This window comes from Megascapheus bottae, chromosome 3 (genome assembly GCF_031878675.1).
Source record: "Megascapheus bottae isolate mThoBot1 chromosome 3, mThoBot2.hap1, whole genome shotgun sequence".
Taxonomy (NCBI): Eukaryota; Metazoa; Chordata; class Mammalia; order Rodentia; family Geomyidae; genus Megascapheus; species Megascapheus bottae.
Genome location: NC_143511.1, coordinates 80,841,254 through 80,854,800, shown reverse-complemented (window position 1 = coordinate 80,854,800; position 13,547 = coordinate 80,841,254). Strand labels below are relative to the sequence as shown.

Sequence of the window (13,547 nt, the reverse complement as noted above, 5' to 3'; positions counted from 1 at the left end):
AAGCAATAACACACAATGTGGTAGAAATGAAGATTGTTGGTTTGTGGGTTCAAAGTTAAGAAAGAGAAAAATTTTCTTCAACTCAACTGCATAGTAATACGTTCACAGAAATGAAAAAACTGCTAGATATTTCAGAAACAATACAACAAAGGATTCTGAATACTTACATCACAAAGAAATAATGAATAGGGGCCCGGAGTTTGGCCTGGTGGTAGAGTGCTTCCCTAGCATGCAGGAAGACCCGGGTTCAATTCCTCGTTACCCCACATACATAGCAAAAAGCTGGAAGTGGTGCTGAGGCTCAAGTGGTAGAACTAGCCTTGAGAAAGCCCAAGGACAGTGCTCAAGCCCTGAGCCCAAGCCCAGGACTGGCAAAAAAAAAAAAGAAATAATGAATATTTGAGGAAATAGATATGTTTTCTCTACTATTGTGACATATAGAAAAACTGGTATCTCACAAATATCTGCCATATTATATATCAACTAAACTATAAATGCAGAGTGAAAATATAAATGCATAAATAAAAATAATTTTAATACCTAAAACTCAATGTGTAATAAAGATTTTAAAATTTTTATTGTATTGCAAATTTAAACATTAAAACTCTCATAAACTTACCAGGAAAAATTACTGCTACATTAGACAGGACTAAATAAAATTAGGTATAGAGACAAAATAATCTAACCAAAGACTATAGCAAAAAAAAAATTAAAGTGAGTGTTTGTATAAAAATTTAAAAGATTTAGAGGACAAGGAAAGTAAGCAAGAGGAAAATGGCCATGTATTTATGTTTTTAAATTTCAAAAGAATAAATACACAAAATTCGCTCTCCAAACTTTCAAAAGTAACCAGATAATTAAAACACATGCAATGTTAATTACAGGAAATGTAGAGGCTGAAAAGTGTGCCAAATCAAAGTACAAGAAAAGCCACTGGGCAGAGGGAAGATGTGTCATACAGAGGATCTCCTATCCAGTTAATTAAAAATGCAAATGCAATGCAAATCACAATGAGAAGTTTCTTCTAATGAACAATTTTCTCAGAGCTTCTTTCATATCCCGATTCCTCAGACTGTAGATAAAGGGATTTAACATGGGTGTGAGCAGAGTGTACAACACAGCCACCATGACATCCTTGTCATTAGTGTCATCCGATGAGGGGACAAAGTAGATTCCAATAATTGGCCCATAGTAGAGAGAAACCACAGAGAGGTGAGAGCCACATGTGGACAGCGCTTTGCAGATTCCCTTCATGGAGGGAGCTCTCAGGATGGTGGCCCCAATGCGGCCATAGGATGCCAGAATACATATGATTGTTACACTAATGACCACCATTCCTACAATGAGGATAGCCACCTGGTTGACTGTGGTGTTTGAGCTGGACAGCTTAAGTAAGGCAGAGAGGTCACAGAAGAAATGAGGCAGAGTGTTGTCTCCACAGAAAGAGAGACGAGCTAGGAGTAAAGTGTGCAGAAGGGCAACTGCAGAGGACAAGACCCAGGACACAATCACCAGCAGGAAACACAGCCTCTGACTCATGATGGTGGTGTAGTGCAGGGGGTGGCAGATGGCCACATATCTGTCATAGGCCATCGAGGTGAGGAGGAAGCTGTCCAGATCCCCCAACAATAAGAAAAAATACACCTGAGAAATGCAGCCAGCATATGGGATGGATTGGCTCTGTGTCAGAATGTTCATGAGCAGCTTTGGCCCTATGACAGAGGAGAAGGAGATGTCGGTGAAGGCCAGGTGGCTGAGGAAGAAGTACATGGGGGTGTGGAGGCGGGAGTCCAGCCTGATGAGCAGAATGATGAGCAGGTTCCCCAGCACGGTGGTCAGGTACATGGCCAGGAAGAGGGCACAGTACAGGCCTTGCTCTTCGGGCCTGATGGGGAGGCCCAGGAGGATGAACTCAGACACACTGCTGTGATTATTCCTCATTATGTTTCTTCTTTGTGTACAGATGAAAAGACAGATCAGGTTGAGCCAGAATTCGATGTCTTTACGATGACTACATCAAAAAAATTTTTTGTTATGATGTCTAAATCAAGAGAAATAAAAAAGAGAATGAAGACGTTCATTCTATGACAATAACAAAAATTATATAGTGCCATACAATGTACCACATCCATCACATTCTCTTTGTAAACATTTTTTTCCCAGACAGCATTTGGAGTGCGGTATAATGCTTTCTGGAGGAATAGAGTTATGGAATGTTCATTGAACAACTTGACCTGCACATTAACAGGTTACATAGTCTCTTGATTCAAAGACATATTAGAACACTTGCAATATTTTGTCTTCTCGACACATCTACAAGAAGTGAAAAAAAAAGCTTATTTTTTTGCCATTAGCAATAACATATTAGCTTTTCTCTTTTGTGATTCCTTGCTTAGATTTTATACCCTTAGTCATTTTTGCATATTTCAATTCTTCCTTTTATGTTGCTAAAGTATGCTTCCTCTTTAAGTCTGTTAAGATCATCCTATTAATAGAATTCATCATAAAAGAAGAAAGCTGAATATAATAGTCTATTTTATAAATAATTAATTTTATATAAAACTTATTTACAATGAAAATTGATCTTTTTAAGCAAATTCAGCTCCATTGAGAAAAAGTTATATACACTGTCTCTTCTTTAGACCTAAACACTGACTATAATGAGCATAAAATGATTTTTGATAGGTGAAAACCAGTGAGAGAAAAATAGTTAAAAGAAAGTATGAATATGGGCTGGGAGTTTGGCCTAGTGGTAGAATGCTTGCCTAGCATGCATGAAGACCCGGGTTCAATTCCTCGGTACCCCACATACATAGCAAAAAGCCAGAAGTGGTGCTGAGGCTCAAGTGGTAGAGTGCTAGCCTTGAGAAAGTCCAAGGACAGTGCTCAAGCCCTGAGCTCAAGCCCAGGACTGGCAAAAAAAAAAAAAGAAAGTATGAATATTAGATGATCAAAGTATTTCAAATGATTGTCTAAAAATAGAATAATTAAATAAGTTAAAATTATTTTAAAAGGGAGACCAGATAAATATAAAGAGTGAATGTGGAAGAAAAAGAAGGGAGGGGGTAACAATATTTGACAAGAAATGTACTCATTACCTTATCTATGTAACTGTAACCCCTCTGTAAACTACCTTGACAATAAAATTAAATTTAAAACAATAAGGTATATTATATGCCTGTATAGAAATAATTAAATAAAAACCTTTGGGCACAATTAACAGATGATAATAAAAGTAGTCATATTTTTAAAGGAAAACATTAAAATTATAAAAATGAAAATAGGAATATTAATAAGATAATCAAAGCTTCTAAAAATAAAATGCAATGAATTAAAGCTACAGGTTTCCCTCTTGTGAAGGGAGTGTCTTATTACCTAATTTGACAGTCTTTTGATAGTTAACTACACTTTGTTAATATCTCAATAGACTTAATATAGTAGAAGCTATCTTTTTAATTTCCCCATTCTTTAGAGACTACAGATAAATCTTGTTACTATATTAGTTCCTGATACTGAGTACAATATAGTTATATAGCTCAGTCTTTATTTTAACAATTAGTTTATTACAAGGAAAATGGTAATAAGTTACCTCATAGACAAATGGCTTGTTTCTTAACATTTTGTTATTTATAACAATATTTAAATAATGGATATTTATCTTGCTAATTTCTCATATATATGTGTATATGATAAATCTTTATAGCATAATGTATGTCATATATGCGCACATATCACAATGTATCCATATATTATGTATTTAAAAATAAATTCTCAAATAAAACTACTAAATAATTAGAGTTTACTCTGATTATTTAACACCGCAATTTTCTTGCAAGCTTTATAAGAGATTGTAAGAGGGGATGGGGGGGAATGAAAATGGGACCAAAACATGGGAAGAGGTAACAATGTTCCAGAAGTAATGTACTCACTACCTTAAAAATATAACTGTAGGGGCTGGGAGTCTGGCCTACTGGTAGAGTGCTTGCATAGCATGCACAAAGACCTATGTCCAATTCCTCAGTAACACATACATAGAAAAAAGCCGGAAATGGTGCAGAGGCTCAAGTGGTAGAGCTCCAGCCTTGAGAAGTCCAAGGACAGTGCTTAGGCCCTGAGCTAAAGCCCAGGACTGGCAAAACAAAACAAAAAAAAACAACCCCTTTATAAATCACCCTGATAATAAAATAATATTTAAAAACTATAAAAGAAATTGTAAGAGTGGTTAGAACTATTAAAAGTAGCATGCATGCAAATCCTTTACTCATAAACAAGAAATAATTTTAAAAATGCATATGGCTAGACAAAAAAAGAAATAGAACTACTGAGAATTTCTCTTAAATATTATGATTTTCAAGAGCTAAGGTGGTAAGAAAACAAGTCTTACACATTCCAAAAGTTAATCATAGAATCTGCACCAAACTATGAAAAATTGACACTTTTATTTGTTTGTAACAAACAGGACTAGAGAATTTGAGGAAAAGGAAACTAAAATGAATAATCACTTTAGGGAAGATTAGAGAAGTATTTGAAGACAATACAAGGACTTCTTTTCTATATGGGAAGTTTTGAATATTTTCTAGAAAAAAAAATATACACAAAAAATAGCAACTCAGGGGGCCGGGATTTTGGCCTAGTGGTAGAGTGCTTGCCTAGCATGCACAAAGACCTGGGTTCGATTCCTTGGTACCCCACATACATAGCAAAAAGCTGCAAGTGGTGCTGAGGCTCAAGTGGTAGAGTGCTACCCTGAGAAAGTCCAAGGAAGGTGCTCAAGCCCTGAGCCCAAGCTCAGGACTGGCAAAAAAAAAAAAAAATAGGAACTCAAATTCTCTATTGGCTGCAAGGAAGAGATCAGATTTTACTAACTAATTATGAGTATCACAGTAATAATGAGAGTAGGTCATTGGTGTTTTACTTTAGGTGTAAACAAATACCTAACTCTGGTGAAACTTGAAATTATTAGGATACCTAAACAGTTACAAGGGCTAAGAGATAAGAAATAAAAGATACAATTTTCTTGTCAGATAAATGCTTCCCTTTTCATATTAATATCTCAAATGTGGATAGATACTAATTTCAAGACAAAGTACAATATGAGAAACATACCGTGTATGATCCAAATGTAGACACACCTATACACCATGACACTTTAAATTGTTCATTCTGTCTGTACTCTGACATGAGCACAAGTACCTTTAGCTGAAAAGACAGAAGGAGGTTCTTTTCTATTTTTTCCTATAGAAGTCACAAAATTGAGAAACTGACTAAATTTCTGAGGTGCCCAATCCTCCATGCCCAAACCCAGAAAACTAGAATCAAATAAGTTAGATAGAGAAATATAGGCTTTTTTGGTCTTTTATAAGCCAAGCAGAATACTAAAACGCAATTCCTCGTGCTTATACCTACATTAGAGATAAACAGGATAATTGCATGATTGTTGTATGTTCCTTTGGGGAAAGAATGACTTCTTGAACAAAGCTTAAGAATTTAGCCTTGGAGGATTTAAGTTAATCTCAAAGCAACCATTAAGAACTTGGCAGTTCAAAAACTTCCCTTCTAAATCCACATAGGGAAAGAAGAAATTAAAATATCCCTATTCACAGATGACATGATCCTATACCTGAACGACCAATAAACTCCACTCCCAAATTATTACAACTAATAAATCACTTTGGTAAAGTGGCAGGACACAAAATCAACCTGGAAAAGTCACTAGCCTTTCTGTACATCAACAATAGACAAATAGAAGGAGAAATCAAGGAAATGATCCCATTTGCAATAGACCCCAAAAGAATGAAATATTGAGGAATTAACCTAACCAACGATGTAAACTATAAAAGCCTAAAGAAAGAAATCAAAGAGGATAGCAAGAAATGGAAAGACATCCCATGCTCATGGATAGGGAGAATCAACATAGTGAAAATGGCCATACTGCCCAAATAGATATACAATTTCATGCAATCCCCATCAAAATACCAAGGACATCATTCTTTACTGAAGTAGAAGGCATAATCAAAAGGTTCATATGGAACAACAAAAGACCTAAAAGAGCCAAAACAATTCTAGGCAAAAAAAGCAATGCAGGTATTATTACAATATCAGACTTCAAAGTGTCCTATAGACCCATAATAACAAAAACAGCATAATACTGGAAAAAAATAGACCAGAAGATCAATAGAACAGAATAAAGGATCCACAGGTAAAACCACATACCTATAGTCAACTTATATTCAACAAAGAAGCCAGAGATATACAGTGAAATAAACAAAGCCTCTTCAATTATTGATACTGTGAAAACTGGGCAGTCACATGGAGAAAACTAAAATTTGATCCTAGCCTGTTGCTGTGCACAAACATTAACTCAAAATGGATGAAAGACCTCAATATCAGAAACTGCTACATGACAGAGTAGGAGAGACACTGGAACTCATAGGCACAGAGAAAGACTTCTTGAACAGAGTCCCAGGGTCACAACAGATTGAAGAAAGACTCGCCAAATGGGACTACCTACAAATAAAAAGTTTCTACACAAAGGCATAGCTACTAAAATAGAACAGCAACCAATTTACCAATAATATTTACCAATAATATTCAATATCTATAGGGAACTCAAGAAACTAATCACCCCGCAAACCCAACAAACCAATCACTAAGTGGGCAAGGGAACCAAAGAGAGACTTATCAAAAGAAAAGGTTAAAATGTCAGAAAAATATATGAAATTGCTCCTCATCCATGGTCATAAAGGAAATGCAAATGAAAACAACCACCTTACTGCAATTAGAATGGCCAATAATGTGAACTCAGACAACAGCAAATGCTAGCAGGGCTGTAGAGAAAGAGGAACCCTACTGCACTGCTGGTGGGAATGTAAACTAGTACAACCACTCTGCAAGGCAGTTTGGAGGCTTCTTAAAAAACTGAAAATAGACCTTCCCTATGATCCAGCTATACCACTCGTGGGCATTTATCCTGAGCATTATAACCCAGGATATGATAAGGACACCTGCTCAGCTATGTTCATCGCTGCACTATACACAAGAACCAAGCAACTGAAATAACCCAAATGCCCTACTACATATGAACTGATATAAAAATGTGGTACATATATACAATGGAATTCTACATAGGTACTAGACAAGATAAAATAATAACATTCACTGTGAAACTAGAGCAAATCATGTTGAGTGAGATAGGCCAGATCAAAGAAACAAAAGGTACATGGTCTCTTTGACATGTGGATATTTGATCCAAACAGTGCAAAGCAATGACTCATTATTTGGGAAATCAAGGTCATTGACATGAACCTGGAGATATATATATATATATATATATATATATATATATATATCTGTGTAGACATATAAATTTATGATGGGACATACATTCTACAGACATATTGATGTATCATATGGATTGATATATATCTATGACATACAAACAGCTTAATTTTAAGTTTGTTCTTAAATTTATGTGCAAGTGATTGCATATACTTGTTTGTTAAAGTTGACATTTGAAATATAATATAAAAATCAGTGTTAATATAATTTTTAATTAAAAAAATCTTCTTTTCTTCTCACTTTACACTATGAAAAGGGTGATTCAGGATCCACCAAAACCCAAACTGCAGATGGAGTGTGATAAACAAAGACCCAATTTATGGTCCTGGGCAATTTCATGAAGATCATAAACACAACAACCTCATGCAATAAATAAAAATGTAGGCATGCATCCCTTGGTTATCTCATATTGTTACAATATTTCACCTTGTTATCTGATATATTTTATATGTGCTTAATTGGTTATTTAAAATTGGATAGGGAAGGGGAAATAAAAATGAGAGGGGGAAGGGTGGGAGGGAAATGGGGACCATGTCATGAGAAAGGATATTAATGTTTGTGAAGTTATGCACCTTCTATCCTGTGAATATAATGTAACCCTTCTCTTAATCTCAATAAAAAAATGTAGGCATGCAAACTTCAACACCACTACTATATTTGGGGACTGGAATATATTTCCCTGTATCTCATGCCTGTATCCTGGATATTCAGGAGGCTGAGGTATGAAAACCATGGTCCAAAGCCAGTCCAGGTAGGAAAGTCTATGAGACTCTTATCTACAATTAACCAAACAAGAAAACCAGAAGTGGATCTGAGGCTCAAGCGATAAAGTATTACCCTGGAGCAAAACATAAGAGACAGAATTCAGTTAACACAGAGAGAAAGACAGACAGACAGACAGACAGACAGACAGAAAGACAGGCAGGCAGGCAGGCAGACAGACACAGAGACATAGAGACAGAGACAGATGTGAACGTATCAAAGAATTTTGAACGTGACTTTACTGATGATATTGTTCATTAATTCTGTGCCTTAACAATATACTCATTCAGTTCTGGAAAAGGCTAGAGTCTGGACAGCTGCTGGAGCTTGCAATGAACTAGACAATACCACCAAAGCTAGGGTTAACTATGGGGCTGAGATGGGCTCCAAATATAGATGACCCTATGGCTAGCTGCACTACAGCAGGATTTAGCTGGGGAGGTAGTAAAAGGATTGAATTGGATCTGGTTTTAACTTTAGCGGGGCCTGAGGCAGGGCTACTAATCCTAGAGCTATAACAGGTGCCATATGACATGAGAGTTCATTGTGGGGTAAACAATGTGCACCAGACTACATTTTGAAGATCTTCCAGTCAAGAAATCCATCCCAATGTTGTTTCACCCCTTCCCCATCCAATTTCAAATAACCAATCAAGCATATATACAATATATCAGATAACAAGGTGAAATACTGTAACAATATGACATAACCAAGGGACAGCAAAAGAGATGAGAGATAACATAGTACATTAAGGACAACAATCACTCATCATATGGCATTTGTTTCTATATCCTGGAGGGTGAATATAATGTAACCCCTCTATTAATTACAATAAAAAATATATGAAAAAAAAACAGAAATCCATCCCCAGGACCAGGAGTTTGGCCCAGATATAAAGTATTTGCTAGAATGCATAAAGACCCAGGTTCAACTCCTCGGTACCACATATATAAAAAAGAGAGAAGTGGTGCTATGGCTCAAGTGATAGAGCGCTAGCCTTCAGGAAATCCCAAAGACAGTGCTCAGGCCCTGAGTTCAAGCCCCAGGACTGGCAAATAAAAGAACGGAAATCCACCTCCAGGAAGTGGCCTGAACTACAGACCTCCCTAGTCAGTGGTCTCAGGAAACCTCCTACATCTGGCCCACCTGGAGCCCACTTAAAGCAAGCCAGATGTTGAGGAACAAGGTTCAGAGGTCTGAAGTAGGAAAGCTCAGCTGCATGCACACAACTATCTGCTTTTAGTCCGGAAAGTGCTGAGGCTTGCAGAAATCCTTTGGTATGCCTCCTTGATTCAGGTGCCCCAAATGGAAGAGAGAGTACGAGAGATAATGAGACACCAGCCTACAGATTCCTTCTCCATTTCTCTCCTAGACACACCATACCTGATGCTAGACTCCTGTGGCCGCTCTATCCACCAAGGGTCTTGTCTCATCCCTCCAACACAGCAAGTTGGTCAAATTTTCAAGAAAGTTCCAAAACTTCTGAAAAGAATATGTTCTTTCTCTCTCCCTTTTCTCTCTCTCTCTCCCTCTCTTTCTTGTGTGTCTCTCTCTCTTCCTCTATGATGTAATATTCTGTTGCTCTCTGTTAAATTTATTTTAGTACAGTATAACTTCTTTTGTTGGTTTTTCTGTGGCACAATTTCTTTCTAGCCAAAGATATCAAGCATGTTTTCATGTGCTAATAACCATCTTTAGAAAGAATACACTTGAAAAGAATTGTAGACAATGCATGAGAAATTATGCAATTTGGCAGAATATAGACTGAAAGACAGAAAAAGATAGGCAGTTCTAAGGTTGATGTACACACCAGCATGTCTGCAGAAAGTGGCAAAACACTGTACATGTGTGTGCGTATAGAGTATATTTCAGAAATGATAAGAGAAAAATATCTGACTATTTCATCAGAAAGAAGGAATAAATATGTGAGAAAAAATTTTAACTCATACAAATATACAGGAACACCATTGTATTAAGTAAAATCTATCATTGTATATATCAATATAAATATAAATAATAATTTTAATACCTAAAACTGAATGTATAATAAACATTTCAATAAATATTTGATGTATATTATACAATTAAGTGTAAAAATGATCATGGATATACTGAGAAAATTACAGCTATGTTGAGACAGAAAAAAGCATTAAAACTGCAATCCAGAACAAATAAAAAAAGATGAAAATCTATGTTTCTATAAAAATTTTAAAACTATGAAGGACAAGGACAGTTTGCAAAGAGGAAAATAACAACGTGTTTATGTGCTTTTCAAATCCATTTCCAAAGCTCTCACAGATACCAAGATGACTAAAACATTTGCCCAATTCCTTACAAGAAATACAGAGGCTGAGAAGTGTGCCACATCACAGTGCAAAACAAACCTCAAGTCAGAGGGGAGACATGTCGTAGAGAGATTCCCAGATGCAATAAATAGGAAATGCAAAAGCAATGCAAGAGAAGTTTCCTCAGTGGAGCCATTTTCTCAGAGCTTCTTTCATATCCCGATTCCTCAGACTGTAGATAAAGGGATTTAACATGGGTGTGAGCAGAGTGTACAACACAGCCACCATGACATCCTTCTCATTAGTGTCATCCGATGAGGGGACAAAATAGATTCCAATAATTGGCCCATAGTAGAGAGAAACCACAGAGAGGTGAGAGCCACATGTGGACAGCGCTTTGCAGATTCCCTTCATGGAGGGAGCTCTCAGGATGGTGGCCCCAATGCGGCCATAGGACGCCAGAATACCTATGATTGGTACACTAATGACCACTGTTCCTACAGTGAGGATAACCAGCTGGTTGACTGTGGTGTCTGAGCTGGACAGCTTAAGTAAAGCAGAGAGGTCACAGAAGAAATGAGGCAGAGTGTTGTCTCCACAGAAAGAGAGACGAGCCAGGAGTAAAGTGTGCAGAAGGGCAACTGCAGAGGACAAGACCCAGGACACAATCACCAGCAGGAAACACAGCCTCTGACTCATGATGGTGGTGTAGTGCAGGGGGTGGCAGATGGCCACATATCTGTCATAGGCCATCGAGGTGAGGAGGAAGCTGTCCAGATCCCCCAACAATAAGAAAAAATACACCTGAGAAATGCAGCCAGCATACGGGATGGATCGGCTCTTGGTCAGCATGTTCATGAGCAGCTTTGGCGCCGTGACGGAGGAGAAGGAGACGTCGGTGAAGGCCAGGTGGCTGAGGAAGAAGTACATGGGGGTGTGGAGGCGGGAGTCCAGCCTGATGAGCAGAATGATGAGCAGGTTCCCCAGCACGGTGGTCAGGTACATGACCAGGAAGAGGGCACAGAACAGGCCTTGCTCTTCGGGCCTGATGGGGAGACCCAGGAGGATGAACTCAGACACACTGCTGTGATTATTCCTCATTATGTTTCTTCTTTGTGTACAGATGAAAAGACAGACCACGTTGAGAAACAATTCAATGTCTTCGTGAGGACTGCATTTAAAAAAATTTTTTACAATCTCTAAGTCAGGAGAAAAAAAGAGAACGTGGACATTCATTCTATGACAATAACAAAAATTATAATGCCATACAATGTACCACATCCATCACATTCTCTCTGTAAACATTTTTTCCCAGACAGCATTTGGAGTGTGGTGTAATGCTTTCTGGAGGAATAGAGTTGTGGAATGTTCACTAACAACTTGACCTGCACATTAACAGGTTACATAGTCTCTTGATTCAAAGACATATTAGAACACTTGCGATATTTTGTCTTCTCAAGTCCCATCTGCAAGAAGTGAAAAAAAAACCACCGTTATTTTTGTGTCATTAGCAATAGCACATTAGCTTTTCTCTTCTGTGATTCCTTGCTTAGATTGTATACCCTTAGTCATTTTTGCATATTTCAATTCTTCCTTTTATGTTGCTAAAGTATACTTCCTCTGTCTTCCTCCTTTAGGTCTGTTAATATCATCCTATTAATAGAACTCAACATAAAAAACTAGACATAAGAGTCTATTTTATAAATAATTTTATATAAAAACTTATTTATAGTGAAAATTGATCTTCATGTTAAACAAATTCAGCTCAATTGAGAAAAATTTACATACACTGTCTTATCTTTAGACCTAAACACTGACTATAATGAGAAAAAAATGATTTTTGGTAGGTGACAACAGTAAGAGGGAGATAGAAGAAAGGATGAAGATTTCAAATGATTGTCTAACAATAGAATAATTAAACAAGTTAAAATTGTTTTAAAAAGGAGAAGAGAGTAGAAAGTATGAAAGAAGAGTAAATGTGGGAGAAAAAGAAGGGAGGGGGTAACAATATTTGACAAGAAATATACTCATTACCTTATCTATGTAACTGTAACCCTCTGTACATCACCTTGACAATAAAATTAAATTTAAAACAATAAAGTATATTATATGCCTGTATAGAGATAATTAAATTAAAACCTTTGGGCACAATTAACAGATGATAATAAAAGTAATGTTGTTAAAGGAAAGCATTAAAATTATAAAAATGAAAATAGGAATATTAATGAGATAATCAAAGCTTATAAAATTAAAATGCAATGAACTAAAGCTACAGGTTTCCCTCTTGTGAAATGAGTGACTTATTACCTTATTTACCAGCCTTTTCATAGTTAACTAAATTTTGTTAATATCTCAACAGTCTTAATATAGTATACACTATCTTTCTAATTTCCCCATTCTTTAGAAACGATACATAAATCTTGTTACTATATTACTTCCTGATACTGAGTACAATATAGTTATATAGCTCAGTCTTTACTTTAACAATTAGTTTATCACAAGGAAAGTGGTAATAAGTTACCTTATAGACAGATGGCTTACTTCTTAACATTTTGCTATTTTTAACAATATTTAAATAATGAATACATATCTTGCACATTTCTCATATATATGCATATATGATAAATCTTTATAGCATAACATATGCCATATATCCACACATATGACAATGTATCAGTATATTATTTATTTAAAAATAAATTTTCGGAAATATAATTACTAAATGATTAGAATTTACTCTGATTATTAAACACTGCAATTTTCTAGCAAGCTTTATAAAAGATTGTAAGAGGGGGTTGGGGGGAGGGAAAATGGGACCAAAACATGGGAAGGGGTAACAATGTTCCAGAAGTAATGAACTTACTACCTTAAGAATATAACTGTAACCCCTTTATAAATCACCTTGAAAATAAAACAAAATTTAAAAAAATAAAAAAGAAATTCTGAGAGTTCTGAGAACTATTAAAAGTAGCATGTTTCCAAATCCTTTACTCATAATCAAGAAATAATAAAAAAATTTCATGTAGGCTAGACAAAAAAAGAAATAGAACTACTGAGAATTTCTCTTAAATATTATGATTTTCAAGAGCTAAGGTGGTAAGAAAACAAGTCTTACATATTCCAAAAATTAATCAGAGAGTCTGCACCAAGCTATGAAAAATG

The 13,547-nt window shown here is 36.1% G+C and overlaps 2 protein-coding genes across 2 annotated transcripts; both read right to left on the bottom strand.

Annotated features, from left to right (window-relative positions):
• Positions 1 to 1,005: 1,005 nt before the first annotated feature.
• LOC150065897 (olfactory receptor 1J21-like) lies at positions 1,006 to 1,941 on the bottom strand. The gene has a single exon (XM_090329193.1). It carries the CDS (start codon positions 1,939 to 1,941, stop codon positions 1,006 to 1,008), a length of 936 nt encoding a protein of 311 aa, XP_090185319.1.
• Positions 1,942 to 5,158: 3,217 nt separating this feature from the next.
• Positions 5,159 to 11,486, bottom strand: LOC150065896 (olfactory receptor 1J21-like). The gene is made up of 3 exons (XM_090329380.1): positions 10,586 to 11,486; positions 8,126 to 8,180; positions 5,159 to 5,309 (listed from the first exon to the last, which is right to left on the bottom strand). The coding sequence occupies exons 1-3, from the start codon at positions 11,484 to 11,486 to the stop codon at positions 5,159 to 5,161; spliced, it is 1,107 nt and encodes a 368-aa protein (XP_090185506.1).
• Positions 11,487 to 13,547: the final 2,061 nt, after the last annotated feature.

Bases quoted from the DNA above. Each gene is read 5' to 3' on its own strand.
- LOC150065897 (XM_090329193.1), bottom strand. From the start codon at position 1,941: ATGAGGAATAATCACAGCAGTGTGTCTGAGTTCATCCTCCTGGGCCTC.
- LOC150065896 (XM_090329380.1), bottom strand. From the start codon at position 11,486: ATGAGGAATAATCACAGCAGTGTGTCTGAGTTCATCCTCCTGGGTCTC. The intron at 8,181-10,585 runs GAAAATGGCTCC...TTATGTTTTGCT, and splicing joins GGATATGAAAGAAGCTCTGA to CCAGGGTAATACTTTATCGC. The intron at 5,310-8,125 runs GTTAATTGTAGA...ATTTGATTCTAG, and splicing joins ACTTCTGGTTTTCTTGTTTG to TTTTCTGGGTTTGGGCATGG.